The sequence below is a fragment of the Chionomys nivalis genome, chromosome 3 (assembly GCF_950005125.1).
Source record: "Chionomys nivalis chromosome 3, mChiNiv1.1, whole genome shotgun sequence".
Classification (NCBI taxonomy): Eukaryota; Metazoa; Chordata; class Mammalia; order Rodentia; family Cricetidae; genus Chionomys; species Chionomys nivalis.
In genome coordinates this window covers 60,982,970-60,998,819 of record NC_080088.1, presented here as the reverse complement: position 1 = coordinate 60,998,819, position 15,850 = coordinate 60,982,970, and the positions used below count along the sequence as shown (strand labels likewise).

The 15,850-nt window shown below is 50.2% G+C and overlaps 1 protein-coding gene across 1 annotated transcript in view; it reads left to right on the top strand.

The window, feature by feature from the left end:
• Slc12a8 (solute carrier family 12 member 8) overlaps window positions 1–15,850 on the top strand; it is a 155,717-nt gene that overhangs the window by 67,917 nt on the left and 71,950 nt on the right. The window contains exon 5 of the mRNA XM_057765372.1: window positions 7,280–7,393. Within this exon, the coding sequence (XP_057621355.1) occupies window positions 7,280–7,393 (114 nt within the window). The remainder of the gene's footprint in view (window positions 1–7,279; window positions 7,394–15,850) is intronic.

The following is a 15,850-nucleotide window of genomic DNA, read 5'->3' as shown; positions in this document are numbered from 1 at the left end:
TAGACCAGGCTGGCCTCGAACTCACAGAGATCCGCCTGCCTCTGCCTCCCAAGTGCTGGGATTAAAGGCGTGCGCCACCACCGCCCGGCCGAGTTGTTTTTTAAATACAGATTTTTTTTTTAAATGGCTCCGTCAACCAGATGGTAGTTCCCTTCTCTCTTCCCCTATCTTTCATCTCTCATTATCTGCACTCATGAAAGCCTCCAATGTCACTGCTAATTCAAAACAGTGGGAAATAAAAAGCACACAAGGCCAGGGGCAGAGACTGACTGTAGCTGCTTTGTCAATGCTGGTTGCCTCTGCTGGTTCCTGGTTCCTGGTGGCAGGGCTTCAGGATGGGCTGCTGGGCAGGGGCTGTGGACCAGGGCGAGAGGGGGGTGAGGAGGAAGGGGCAGCAGCCCACAGGGAAGCCAGCTTGGGTTTTGCTTCTGGCATAGGAATTCAGCCATATGTTTGGGTGCTGTGTGCAGCGTTCAGAGGGAGGAATCTCTGAAGAGATTCTCTCCTGTACCCCTCAGAGTGTGGCCTGCAGGCCAGGGCTTGGCATCACTTGGGAACTTGTTAGGAATGCAGGGCCCGAGAAGGAAGGGCTCATTGCAGTCCCACAGGGAGTCTGTGGCGGGACCAGGGTATCCGGAATTATCTTCTTGTCACCGTCCTTATTTTCTCCTCGGAGATCTTGGGCAGCGGTACGCCTGGAAAAGACGCTCGCACCCCATGCCCGGGCACGAGGAACCCAGCGGGGACTTCTCCCAAGGCCATGCCTCCGTGTGGTCGTCCTTCCTGCTGGCCTGGAGGCCCGTTCCCATCTGCTGCTCTGGGAGCTAATCCCCAAGACCCGGCCGGCAGGGTCCCCTCGTCTCAGTGCCTTTTGCTCATTGTCGCCTTTCTGGGCTTGGGCAGCGGCCCCGCATCTGGCTCCTGTGCAGCTAGATGGGGCCGTTCACTCCCTTTCCTTACCCTTCTCCGGAAGGCTATTTCAGATCTGCCCAGATCTCTGTCCCCAGAGTATGGCAGGTAGTGAAGGTACTGAGCCCTCCTGAATTTCAGTCCAACTCCACAGCTGAGGGTGTGTGTGTGTGTGTGTGTGTGTGTGTGTGTGTGTGAGACCTCAGGAGGGGGGAACATGCAACAGGAGGCTTGAATGGTACTTCCTGCCGCGGCTGTACTGTACTTCCTTCTTCTTTGAGGATCCCAGCATGCTGAGCCCTGGTGGCCTTTCCTTACCCTGCCTGGGTCCCTCCTGCCCCTCCCTTCGGGGCTGTTTTGGTCCCTGTGCTTTCCCAGAACCGTGGCCTCTCCTTTCCTTTTCCTGTGATCTCCCAGGCCCCACCCTCCCCTCCGTCTGGGGGGGCGCCCGCCTCCCCCCTTCCTCTCTGCAAGCCCTTCCTCCACTCTTTCTATTCCTGGTTGGAGCAGCCGCTCCCATTGTCCGTTCCCAGGAAAGGGATGTCTGGTTGGTCTTTGGTCACTGGTCACCGGTTGCTGATTGCAGGGTGGGGGACCTGAGCCCTAAAGAAAGCCGGTGCTGCGGGAAACTCTGCCCATGGTCCACAGTTCACTCGCCAGCACCCGCAGCGGTTTTTAGAAACCTTATTTTCTAAGTTGGTCCACAGTCACAACCCGACACCCACACCAAAGTCTCAGCTGCCCCTACTAATTTCACCATGGGCGCTCTCTCTCTCTCTCTCTCTCTCTCTCTCTCTCTCTCTCTCTCTCTCTCTCGTGTGTGTGTGTGTATGTGTGTAGGGGGTTTGGTGAGTACTGACATGGCAGGTGCCACAAGGTGTTTCCCAGCAGCCACTGCGCCAGGCTGGCTAGGTCTGTGAGCCCCGACAACTAACATGGAGACCCAGAGCTGCTCTTTGTCGCTACTTGTGACCAGAGCTGAAGATAATTGGGAAAGGATGAGGAGAGCTTCTGTGAGCGCCCCTGGGAGCTAACACTAGGCCCCTAAGGACTGCAGTGTATTGGCAGCATCACGGGAACCTGAGTGACCCGATTCTGGGGAGAAGTCAAGCCTTGCTACACACAGACCTTCAAATGCATCCCTCTGCCTGTTCCTGCCTGGACTTGTGACGATTTGTTCCCCGGCCCTGTGCTGTTTTTGGTCTTCCTAAAAAGTACACAGCTCAGAGGGGCCCAGAGTATTTTTACTCCGCGGCTAACAGAAGCAGATGTTCAGGTCAAGCCCAGACGCATTCAGGAGCGGCAGCTGCAGGTCGTCAGCGTCCCAGGCCCTTCAGGGGTGGAAACGGCAGCTGACAGGACCCAACTTTTGCAGCAAGCAAATGACATTTAGGCTGCAGGAAGCAAACTTAGGTTGGGGCTGTAGCTCAAGGCTAGGACACTTGCCTAGCACCCTAGTCCTGTAAAACAGAATCCCAAAGCCCTCTCGGGTGAAATACAGAAAGACAACACAGTGATTGGGAAACCGACGCTGGGTTCACTCCCAGCAGTACCTCTCTTGGCCCTTGTCTCCTGAGTATCTCTGACCTGCAACACCGCTCCACAGGATCTGCCTGTCTTTCCCAGAGGAGGGAAACACTAGCTTCTGGGACTGAGGAGGAGTCTGGGTCGCCTGCATCTGTGTGTGAAGAAGGCAGTGTGGCAAGCCTCTGAAGGAGCTGGCTTGGGTCTTGGAGCCCTGAAAGGAAATGAGGGACGCAGGCCGGCCAGAGTCACAAAGGCCTGGAAGATGGGGAGGGGATGTAGGAGATAAAGTGAGCCTCTGACACCCTTTTTTGTTTTTGTTTTTTTGGTTTTTTGAGACAGGGTTTTTCTGTAGCTTTTGAAGCCTGTCCTGGAACTTGCTCTGTAGACCAGGCTAGCCTCAAGCTCAGAGATCTGCCTGCCTTTGTCTCCTGAGTGCTGGGATTAAAGGCATGTGCCACCACAGCAGGGCAGACCCCTGCTTTTACAATACTATTTGTTCTAGCTTGTTACTGGTTTTCTCATAAACCACTCCAATCCTCTGGGAAGCAGGACAAGTGGACATGGAGAAAAAGAAAGAAGGTGGTGAGTCTGGAATGTCCCTGCAGACACTTGGCCTTCACCTGGCCATCATTCATCTTCCTAAAAGATAATATGTAGATTACCCTCATTTTTTAAACTGGAAATAAATGTTATGGGGAACTTTTGAAGGAAAAGGATTGTTGGGTATAATGGTGAGTGCTGGTAATCTGAGAATTGGGGAGGCTGAGACAGGCAGATCATGAGTTCCAGGTCAACCCAAGCTACAGAATGAAATCTGTGTGGGGGAAAGAGATAGACAAAGGAAAAAAGGGAGGGGAGGAGGGAGAGAGAGCTCAAGGAGGAAGGGAGAGATGGAAGGAGGGAGGAACAGAGAGAATGAGAATTGCCATAATTATTTATATAGCCAACCACAGTTATTGTTAGGGTGTGCTTCCATATATATTGAGCTTTTGAAACAGGATTTCTCTGTGTAGTCCTGGCTGTCCTAGAACTTGCTCCATAGACCAGGCTGGCTTCAGATTCAAAGATTCACCTGCTTCTGCCTCCTGAGTGCTGGTATTAAAGGCATGCACCACTAGGCTATACATATTTCTTATATGTATAAACATATTTTTAGTATTTATAACATGGGAAGTGTGTGTGTGTGTGTGTGTATATTGGTTTTTTGAGACAGGGTTTTTCTGTAGCTTTGGAGCCTGTCCTGGAACTAGCTCTGTAGAACAGACTGGCCTTGAACTCCCAGAAATCCCCCTGCCTTTGCCTCCCAAGTGCTGGGATTAAAGGCATGCACCACCACCGCCTGGCTTATTTATTTATTTATTTATTTATTTATTTATTTATTTATTTATTTATTTATTTATAAAATTAGCATGCTAGGTATTAGATACCATTGTGGCATGTGTCTTAGGGCTTACTATTGCATGGCCATGGTAACTCTTATAAAGGAAAGCCTTTAATTGGGTGGTTCGCTCACAGTTTCAGAGGTTCGGTCCATTATCATCACGTCAGGAACATGGCCATGTGCAGGCAGAGGTGGTGCTGGAGCTGAGAGTGCTTCATCTTGCAGGCAACAGGAAGTCAACTGACTGTCACACTGAGTGGAAGCTTGAGAAAAAGACCCCAGAGTCCATTCCCAGAGTGACACACTTTCTCCAACACGGCCATACTTCCTAATAGTGCCACTCCCTTTGGGGGCCATTTTCTTTCAAACCACCACAGCTTGTCAGTCTTCTATAATACTAACCACTGCGGTGTTTGGCTCTGATAGTGGTCCTCATGCATCCTAGGCATGAGTAAAATCCTGAGCTAGCTATGCTATAGTTCATATTATCTATCTATCTATCTATCTATCTATCTATCTATCTATCTATCTATCTATCTATCATCTATCTATCCATTTATTTATATTTGAGATAAAGTCACATTCTGTAACCCTGACTGGCCTTGAACTTTTCATCTTGTGTCTCAGCCTCCTGAGTGGCTGGAGTTATATGTTTGTGCCCCAGGGTCTAGCTTTAAATGTCTCCACTAACCTCTAAAGGATCGCAAGTCTCCAAAGTTAGAAACCCAGCTCTTTCCCCAACATAATTGCAGGAAAACATTGGCAATATCTTTGTTCACAGAGTTCTTTTCAGAGGTAAGGTTATTCCCTCGAGAAAGGCAAACAACTAGACTTAACCCAGAGCAAAGGGTCAAGGTAGGAGGATTTTGAGTGTGCCAGGGTGAGTGTGTACCAGTGCATGTGCTTGTGGGTGTGTTGTAATGAGTGTGCCCACGCATGCTCATGTGCACGTCTAAGTGTCTGTGCATCTGTGATTGGGCCAGTGTGAATGTGTGCTTGTGAAATACCCTTGTGTATAGGTATGAGCCTGTGTCTGTGTGTCGGTATATGTGTGTATGCAGATGTAACCTGTGGTTGTGAGCATGCCGGTCTCTGTGCTGCGAAGTTGTGTGTTAGTTATGCTTCTGAGCGTGACACTGTGATGTGGGCTTGTGAATATGTCATTGCCCCGAGAAGACAGCACCTGGGGCCTCCTCCTGCCCCATTCTCTCAGCCTGTAGATGTTGTGAAGGAGAGATAGAGAAGGCTTCCCTGTTGCCACCACTAAGAGACTAAAAGGCCTTTGAGCCTGCAGACTGGCCAGGCAAAGCCCTCAGGCCAGGGGACCAAACTCTTTCTGTCTGAAGACCTCCTTGGAGGCTGTGGATGTGAACAGCATGGAATGAGGTGTTTATGTGCTGTGGGCTGGCCTGCTCAGGGTGCACAGCCCTGGCTCAGATATGCCTCATCCCAGCCTGACTGAGCTGAGCTCCAAAGCAGGCTGCCTGGTTTTCTCCTCAGGAAGACTAGTCAGTGGGGTCAGCCAACGGCTAAGCTAAAGTTAACTTAGCTTGTTATTGCTTTTTGTTGATGAGGGGAGGACCAGCTGCAAGGAGGCCAAGCCATTCAGAAACCTGCTGTGGTACTTGGGATCTAATATGCCAGAACCAAGTCTCTATTCAGCCAAGAGAAAGCAATTGACGATGATTTGAAAGTCTGGACTGGACTCCCCAAGGCTCTCTGAGCTTCTACTTCATTATTTTCTTGAAGAATATTTTCTCTATGAAGTTATGAATCCTGGAAGCTGTGGAGGCATGTGGCCTCTTGGGAGCCATTGGAGACCAGGGAACTCCCTTTATGCGGGGAAGCTCTGAGTAGATGGGGCAGGGTAAGGCTCATGGAGGGGTCTGTCCCCAAGCTCTGGGGCACTGTGGTGTGTGATGGCAGGGGTTGGGGGCAGCAGTTCATAGATACAAGATACCTACTTCTAGGGGACAAGACTGAAAGGCAAAGCCGAATATCCTGGGTGTCCCTGAGCCGAGAACGTTTTACTCGTGTCTCAGAATTCCACGGCCTGCTCTTACGTCGTGCATGCTGTTCAAAGTGACCTCTTTTAACAAAGGAAGCAAAACGGATTGAAGGCCCTTGAGAAACTCTGTTAAGGTCAATGCACAGACATATTTAAAATCCTTTGAAGAATTCAGACGTCAGATGTTCTTGTTAAGAAGTAGTTTGTGGAGGAGTGTGGCGGAAGCCTGGGAAGTAGATGTGTTAATGGCCCGAGAGATCTGAGAGAAGATGAGGACCTGTTGTGTGCCAGGTAGAGTAGAGGTGTGCCAGAGGGGATGCCCTACCTCTGTGGGTGAGGGGCTGGAGAGGTGGCGCGGTGATTAAGAGTAAGTACTGCGGTCACAGAGGACCCGAGTTCGGTTCCTGGCCCCCACATCAGGTGGTTCACAACTGCCTGTAACTCTAGCTCCAGGGGACCCTATACCTTCTTTTGGCCTCATGGGCACACACAGATGCATCCACATAAATAAAATTAAGTATTTTTAAAACAAGGGCTATGGTTGAGGCTGGAAATAAAGCTTAGCTGGTAGCCTGAGCACTGCAGTGCTGGCTGCAGAGTGAGATCAGGGCCAGCTTGAACAGCTTAGAGAGACCCGTCTCAAAATTAAAAACAAAACCAGGGCTAGAGATGTGTGATAGGCCAGTTAGCATGTGTGAGGTCCTGAGATCAATGCCAAACAAAAAGCAAAAGCAAAAAACCAACCAACGAACCTCCCACCCACCCACCCACCCAACCAACCAACCAACCAACCAAACAAACAAACAAAAAGCCCAGGCATAATATTGATGCTCAGAGAGAGGGTAGTGGGGCAAGGAACATGATCCCCAGTGCAGGCACAGGAGAGGTAAGGGGTGAAGGGGACTTGGCAGACTGTTTCCAGGTTATGGGAAGCTTTGACGTTCAACTTTAGGAGTCTGAACTTTATTCTTTAGCTCCCAGGGCTCCAGTGGGAGGTTTTGAAGCAGGGATTTATATCAAGCAATCACATAAATATACCCTCACTGAAAGATGCTGTCGCCATTTGAAATCTATAAAGAAAAGACAAAAAAGCTGTCCCCCGAGCTAATCACTCTCCTCTGTGCCATTTCATAGCTGTGTAGCTGTAGGGACAGGTACACAAGTTAGGTTTCCAGGCTCCGTCTGTCGTCTGTCTCTCCTGCACACCCTGCCTTTGAATGTTCAATATCAAATACCTGCACATGGTGACTTGTGCCCGTAATGCCAGCAACTCAAGGAGGCTGAGGCAGGAGAATCACAGTAAATTGGGGGCTAGCCCAGACTACACAGTAAGTTCCAGGCCAGCCTGGGCTACAGAGGGTGTCACTGTCTCAAAAGGAAGGAAAGACCATGTTGTAAACAAGGCGATGTCCTTGGCCGCTCTGCCCCCATTGCCTTCCTTTATGTCATTTCAGAACACGGCTTTATTGGATACTCCCCAGAACTGCTGAAGAACAACACTCTGCCGGAGTACAGCCCCGGGGAGTCTTTCTTCACTGTGTTTGGGGTGTTCTTCCCAGCAGCTACAGGTAGGTGTCTGTTCTTTCTCACTCTTGCCTGAGGGGTGTAAATACTTGATTCCCGAAGCTCAGCGTCACAGTCGGCCTGCACGGCTCTCTTTGAATGAGCAACTGACTTTGGCGATGGCGTTTGTTAGCTCTGCCTAAAAAGCCATTATTTTCACAGTGGGTTTGCCTGTTTGTAATTTCTGAAGGCCTTGACCTGATTTCAATAGTCTTCCCTCTTTATTCAGATTACATATCTTGACCAAATTAGCGGAAGGGACACCTTTCTCTCTTCAGCAGGATGAACTGCCTCTGTCATTTATAGAATAAATTTGGACTGTGTCCCCGCCCCATGCCCCATCTACCCAGGGATCAGAGAAATTAGGCCCCTGGGCAGAGAGTGAACCTCCTCATCCCGCCTTCCCCCATTTCTGCTCTGCATGACTGTGGAGGAGACTATAGAAGAACTCTTGCCTCATGTGTGGAATCCTTGGCCTAGGAGGCAAGAAGCTAACACGTGACAGGTGGCTCATGGGAAATGCACAGGACAGGGCTGTCTCCAGAGAGAAGACCAGAAAAGTGTCTCTGGTGCTGATCTGGAGCAGCTGTCCTCTGCTTCCTATGCGTGCATGGCCTGTCTGGACCACCTATGTCCACGCGCTGTCCCCATGTAGGCAAAGTGGGGGGTGGGGGGAAGAGAAGCTTCTAGGATGTCTAATGTGAAAGAGACTCCAGACACATGGTGGCAGGGGTATGGACAATCCACACTTGTCTGTCCTACTGAAGGGGAAGGTAAAATGGCTACACCACTTTAGAAAAGTTTGACCGATTCTTAAAAGTTCCATATACTCAGCCCCGCCCCTCTAATTATCTGGAAACAAGTGCTTGTGTGAAGACTTGAATGTGAAAACTCAGAGTGGCTTAATGTGGGCTAGAGATGGTTCAGTGGCCAAGAGCACTCCCACATGGCCCACAACTGCCTGTGACCCCAATTCCAGTGGGGGTCAAATGCCCTCTTCTGATCTCCACAGGCACTGTGCGCAGTATAAAAATAAAAACAAAATACTTAAAAATTTCAGAGCAGTCGCCGGGCGGTGGTGGCGCACGCCTTTAATCCCAGCACTCGGGAGGCAGAGGCAGGCGGATCTCTGTGAGTTCGAGACCAGCCTGGTCTACAGAGCTAGTTCCAGGACAGGCTCCAAAAACCACAGAGAAACCCTGTCTCGAAAAACCAAAAAAAAAAAAAAAAAAAAAAAAAAAAAAAAATTTCAGAGCAGCTTAATTTGTGGAGTCCCCAAATGGAAAGAGCTTGAATGCTCATCATCAGGAGAGTAGATAAATTGTGGGTGCTATAGATTAAAATGCTGCAGATCCCTGAGGGGCTGCAGTGGGCAGCGGGTCCCGAGACCATGCCACAGGTCCCCGAAGTGGCAGCAGGCAGTGGGCAGCCGGTCCCGAGACCGCATCACAGGTCCCCGAAGTGGTGGCCAACAGTGGGCAGCGGGTCCTGAGACCATGCCACAGGTCCCCGAAGTGGCAGCAGGCAGTGGGTCCCAAGATGACATCACAGGTCCCCGAAGTGGTGGCTGGCAGTGGGCAGCGGGTCCTGAGACCACGCCAGAGGTTCCCGAGTGGCAGTGGGCAGTGGGTCCCGAGACCACGCCACAGGTCCCTGAAGTGGCGGGAGGCAGCAGGCTGCAGGTTCTGGGAGCAGCCAGTCCCAGGCAGGGATGGTGCAGATCCCCAAGTGGCTGCAGTGGGCCACAAGGGGCAGCAAATCCCAGGCAGGGAGCTGTGTGGTGGGTGAGAGACCTCGATGGGGCAGCCAGTCCCACAAGGAGAGACAGATGGATGAGCATGCCATGAGACCATGCCATAGGTCTCTGAAGGTGGCTGATCCCGGGCAGGCAGCCATGTGGCGCAGGTGAGAAAGACATGGATAGGCACGCCATGCAGAGTGGGTTGTATATTTATTTAGTGGGTTATAGAGGGAAAAGGGGAGAAGAGGAGAGAGAGAGAGAGAGAGAGAGAGAGAGAGAGAGAGAGAAGAAGAAGAAGAAGAAGAAGAAGAAGAAGAAGAAGAAGAAGAAGAAGAAGAAGAAGAAGAAACAGAAGGGGAAAGGGGAGAAGCTGCCTCTTCGAGAGGGAGACTGAAGAGACTCAGGCTAGAAGCTGAAGATCAGCTTGCCTCAGTAGATGGGGGAGGGAGTGGGCGTGGCTTGTCTCTTAAAGGGACAGAACAGACCATTACATTTCCATCTCTTTTTTTATAATAAAAAGGCAGAAGGTTAGGTACAACAGGTTAAAGGAATTGGGGCAGCAAATTCTCAAGACTTCTTCCTGTTTATTTGTGGTCATTGTTTAGGGCTGGATGCTGGTCACATCCTGGTGTAGTTGGTCTCTTTGCGCCTGTCCTGTGTTTGTGGTATGGAAATGTCTGGTGTCTCTTACACCTGTTTAAGGTATTGACAGAACAGAGGACAAAGTTAAGTTTAGGAAAAAAATTTTTAGGACTAGGGAGTCAAGGGGGCATATATCTGACCTGTTTAAGGTAGATCCTTTAATTTGGCTCCCTGGAACTCACAAGAATTCTTTGGGTTTGTGAAAACAGAAGTTTTAGACATATATGTTGTATAAACAGTAGCATATTTATATTAGAATGACTGTGACAGATATTTTTGCACAATGAAAAGTATGTTTAAGACTATGGAAGGCAGTGTGAGAGAGAAGTTTGATAACTTGTATTTGTCCTCACACCTTTATAACTTGCAGATCTTGTATATGTATTTTACTGAAATTTGTTTGGTGAGGTCGTCCTTTTAAACTGAGAAAACCTCTCAGCTGTCAAACTGCATCATAGATCTTTGAGAAGGATGAAATCTTGAGTTACTGATTTAAAAACGACAGAGAACTTACTTGTTTGGCACCTAGAGCTACTCCTCGGGGTCCTCCATGGTCGCTGAGGGTCCTATTTGCCTTTTACTGTTTAGTGCAGGGCCTGCCAGGCTCCAGAAGATCCTGTGCGCTAAAGAAATCTGTAGGAAGACAAGCCTACCTTGAGCTGAGCAGCAGGGCTGTCGATTCCAGTGATTCTGTCCACATCTGGAGATCTTCAGTTTAGATGAAAGGCAGTTTTGCCCAGTGGTCAGTGCTTGTGGGTGGACGTTGTTCTGTGCCCATTTGCCTTCTGTCTTCTTTGGAGGAAGTAGAGTGCTGCTGCTAGGAGACAACCTGACTCTTTTTGTTATGAAAAGTCTTTTGATAATTAAATATTTAAATGTCATATTCCCCAGATTTGAGCAGTTGAGGGCTGTTTGTCAGGTATAACTACAGTATAGAATCTTCCTGGAGAGCTGGATCCAAGCTTGACTGTATTGGCTCTCAACTTAACAGGTAAAGCAGGGTTGGATTAAATATAAAGTATTTTTGTAAGAGACTTAAAAGTACATACCAGTTTAAGACATGAGACTTATTGTTTTTGTAGTCTGAAATGAGATGCATTGAACAGACAACTATAACATTTAACAATAAACCTAGGTACATTTAAGTTACATGCATGAACACACACACAAAGTGAACAGGAATTGGGTGAAGTGGATGCTCTTGGTGGGCCCTACCAAAGTCATGCCACTGCACAAAACACACATGCAACAGAGTCTGCACTGGGGAACCAGACAGGGAATACCTCAGTAAAGATGGTGGAACTTGATCACCTGACCTGGCTCTCAGTTAAGATGGTGGTAAGGTCACCTGACCTCAGTCAAAATGGCAGTAGTCACATGTTATATGGAAGAGAGACCTAGAGGTGTGATCTGCCCTGTAGCTGAGCCGCTATGTGGCAGGGAGCAAAGGGCTAGAAATGAAAACAGCTGCCCCGTGGATCCAATCTTGTTGGCAGCAGTAGTGGTGGCAGGGACAGTTTGAGGAAAAGTGGAGCCTGTGGGACACTGGCAGAGTGAGGGTAGGAGCTGAGGAACGGGGGTAGCTGCCTGCTGAGGTCGAAAAGGCGGGGTTCATTAGGTGGGTCCAGAGCAGAAGTGGAGTGTTCTTCCAGCTCAGATGGCACAGCCAGGAACATGTGAGCAGGTGAACAACTTGCAAGGACAGAGGGCTTAGACTTAGGGCTTAGGCAGTAAAAGGCTTGGATGTAAGGAAACTCCTTCCATTTGCCTGTGCGCTGACAGTAGTTAGAGAGCTCCCGTAGAATATTGGGATCAAAGGTGGCCACTTTAAATTGTTATCTAAATTATAAGAAGTCCACTTTTTGAACAAAGATAGACAAGTGTGGGAATCTGTAAGTAGGGCATTAAGGGCTGGGGTTTTAGGGCCTCTAAAAGGCATCCATCCCAGGGGGAGGCTGGACTGATGGACATGGTTGACTTGGTACCCATAGCTGAGACTGTGAAAATCCACGGGGCCTATAGGAGGACGTCTCCCCTCTATAGGCAGGGTGTGAATTGATGGCAAACACCGCAGGGCTTGTAGGATATCATCTTCTGCCTATAGGTAGGGTGCTAAAGCCTGACTGACTCTGGTTGGGGTGACTTGGAAGCCCAAGAGGCCAGAGGCTACTCTGAGAGGCTTTTCACGGTGGGGAGTGTGTGAAATGGATTAATTAAAAATTCTGTGGATTCACAAGTAGCTGCAGTGGCAGACATACTGCAGGTTCCCAAGTGGTGGCAGGCAGTGGATCCCGAGGGCATCCAGTCCCAGGCAGGGACTGGTGCAGTTCCTTGAGTGACTGTAGCAGGCCACGAGGAGAGACAGACAGATGGACATGCCATGAGACCACACTGCAGGTCTCAGAAGGCGGCTGGTCCCGGGTGGTGAGCCACATGGCAGCGACAGGCGAGAGATAGACGGATAGGCACGCCATGCAGAGTGAGGTTGGATATTTATTTAGTGGGTTGTGGAAGTATGGAAGGGAAGGGGAAGAAGGAGAAGAAGGCGGGGGAGAAGACAGAAGCTGCCTCTTCGAGAGGGAGACTGAAAAGGAAGGGACTCAGACTGCAAGCAGGAAGGAAGATCTGCCTGCCTCAGCAGGCAGGGGTGGGGTGGTTGTGAGTGGGCGTGGCTTGTCTCTTAAAGAGACAGAATAGATCATTACAGGGGGGAGAAAAGAAAAGAAAAAAGGAGAAAGAAAAATCGGAGGGACCCTCACTATGGTGGGTCAGCCACACAGCAGGAAAACCAGGATAAAGGAAGATATTATTGACAGATGCAGCAAATACATATGAGAGCCTCAAAATAATTATGCTGAGCAAGCCAGACAAAAAAGGACACAAAAGCTATAAAAGGTAAAACCACATAAACCCCATTTATCTAACAGTCTAGAAGAAGCAAGCTTTAGTTTGCAGGCCGCAGGAGGAAGCCTAGGGATGGAGGTGAGGGGGATGGAGGCGAGGGGGATGGAGGCGAGGGGGATGGAGGCGAGGGGGATGGAGGCGAGGGGGATGGAGGCGAGGGGGATGGAGGCGAGGGGGATGGAGGCGAGGGGGATGGAGGCGAGGGGGATGGAGGCGAGGGGGATGGAGGCGAGGGGGATGGAGGCGAGGGGGATGGAGGCGAGGGGGATGGAGGCGAGGGGGATGGAGGTGAGGGGATTAGAGGGAGCAGATGCTGGGGGACGGGACACTTCAGGATGAGGAATACATTCTGGGTTATGCTGATGGCTTCCTGGGTGTATCTGGCTGTTTCACTGGAAAGATACATGTAGTGATATTTTGAATCCTCCAGCATTAACCCCTATATCTGACCCTGAGTTTTTACTGTTAAGATCAAGTAGAATCTGTACTACACATGCAGCTTCCTGAGTGTGAGGTATGCTGAAATGAAAGAAACAGAGCTTTAATCCTCTTGCCCAACCCCCGCTTCTCTGGTGAAGGCCCAAGGTGAGGTGACTCTTACCTGCATTCCCTGACCACTCGACTCTGCCACACTCTCCCTCACTCCTGAGTGTCTCCCCAGGTCATTGGTGATTTCCGCATTACTAAGCAGTGAGCATATCTGATTTCCTGCTTTACCTGACCTCCCAGCAACCACTGCTTCCTCTTCCTCTTGCATGCCCGGCACACGCCACCAGTGCCTTCCCTCTGCTCTCACCTGCCTGCTTGCTTCTCTTCTCTGTCTGTCTGTCAGCTGTTTGACTTTCTCAAGCTGCTCCTAGTCCCTTCTCTTCTTCCCCCCTTATTTTCGTGTGTAAGACCCTTGCTCACCTGTACCTCATCCCCAGCCTCAGAAATGAACCTGAAACCTAACTGGGTAGGTAGACTCCTGGCCTGAGACTCCTGGCCTGCAGATCCAGATTGTTGGAACAATGTTTCTTTCTTTTTTTTTTGTTTTTTTGTTTTTTTGTTTTTTTGTTTTTCGAGACAGGGTTTCTCTGTGGTTTTGGAGCCTGTCCTGGAACTAGCTCTTGTAGACCAGGCTGGTCTTGAACTCACAGAGATCCGCCTGCCTCTGCCTCCCGAGTGCTGGGATTAAAGGCGTGCGCCACCACCGCCCGGCTTGTCTCTTTCATTTTTATGAAGCAGAAAGAGAGCTGATCTCTGACTCCTAAGATGCGCCCAGAAGAATGATTTATGCTTCATCTCTACCCTGATAGCTCAGAGCCAGTGTCGGGCATTCAGGATGCCACCCCCTGGCGCTGCCACGGTTCCATCAGTTCCAGCTTCTGGGCTCTTATCTGGTGCCAAGGCACTTTGGGCAGGCCTGAGCTGTGCATCTGTGTACGGCACAGAGCCAGCCCCTCACGTCCTCTCTTCAGGGCCTTCGCGCGTCTGCTGCCTTCAAGCTGCTTTGGGAGTGAGAAACCTGACGGATTTGAGGACTCTGCATTTAGGGCCTAAGCGTTTCCCAGACCCTCGGTTCTCCAGGCCCTACCAGCACTGCAGAAGAATGGGTTCCAGGTCCTTGTTGTTTCAGAACTTGAGGGCCTGTCTTTCCCCACTCCTAACCCTAGGGGCAACTGTCTATGTAAGTGCAGGGGGGGAGGACTCCTGCCCTGGCTCCTCTGTCTGCCTTAGGTGTGACTTGTGCATTCTCTCTGGCTCTCCCCCCACCCCCCCACCCCCGGAAAAAAGGGCCTTTCCTCGTTGTAAGACTTTGCGTTTGCTAAAATCCTTCATCCATTTTGAACAAGGGTCCCCACGAATTATGTTGTTCCTGCTCTTTCCCCTTGCTGTCAGCAGCCGTCTGGCCTATTCTTTCCCTGGCTTGGAATCAGTGAAACAGTACAGGGTCACAGGCAATGGGGGGATACACCCAAATAATAGCCCGGTGAATTCCGCAGTCACCCCCAAAGCCACCCATCAAATCCAGGCCAGCTTCCTCTTGAGTGGACAGAAAAAGAACAAGGGAAAAGAGAAGAAATGAAAAGAAAAAAAGGTTAACATTTAAAACTGCTTACTAGTCGTTCCTGCCTGTCCCACCAGGCCACTAAGGAGCACACAGTCAAGGGGTCTGGCAGGGAGTTCCCACCAGGTGAAGATTGAACCAGAGAGGTCAGGGTAGCAGGGTAGAGGCCTGGGCAGGAGGCAGGTCTCCCTGTGGCTACTCATGCTGCTGTTATTGCAGAGTGTCATTGGGTCCCCAGGAGTTGTCTTCAGAGTGTGGTCCTGACGTCCTCAGCGGTGCCCCGTCTGAGTGGGGCGGGTGGTGACCTCCCTCCAGATGAGAAGCAGCAGTGGCCTGCAGCTGGAGAATGCCTCTGGGCAGGAAGAGCTGAGCGGAATTGACTTTGAGATCAGTCACCAAAGCAGCCACTTAATTTCCCACCTTTTCTTTCCTTTTCCTGTGTGCGTGTGTGCGTGCGTGTGCATGTGTGCGTGGGGTGTGTGTGCGTGCACGCGTGTGCGTGCGTGCGTGCATGTGCGTGCGCGCGTGTGTGTGCGTGTGTGTGCTTGCGCATGCACTAGGAACAGAACCCATGGCCTGCTACATGCTGGATGCATGCTCTACCACTGAGCTACCTCCCAGTCCCTTTGACTTCCTGTCTTTTAAATGACTTACCCTCTTGATAACAACACTGCAAATTCTGCTCCCAGGAGCATCCGTGTTTCTTTGGAGACAGCCAAGAATATTGGTTGAGATGTATTTTCTGAGACTGAGGAGTGGCTCACTGGGTAAAGTACTTGCCAAGCAAGCCTGATAACCTGGGTTCTGATCCCTAAAACCCACATAAAAACCAAACATGGGAGTACAAACATCTCCAATCCCAGCATGCCTTCTGGGGAGAGGGAGATGGGAAGTGGAGACACAGGATCTCTAGACGGTACAAGTCAGCTAACCTGTTTTATGCAGGGACTTTGTCTCAAACAAGGTGGAAAGGCGAGGTCTGGCACTCGAAGTTTGTCCTCTGTCTGCCTGTCACATGTACCATGGTCCACACTTGGCCACACCCCCACACGTGAACAAGAATCCTCTCCCCAACACATACACGCATTCACAGACGCAGATTTATTTTTTTTATGCTTTCTGAAA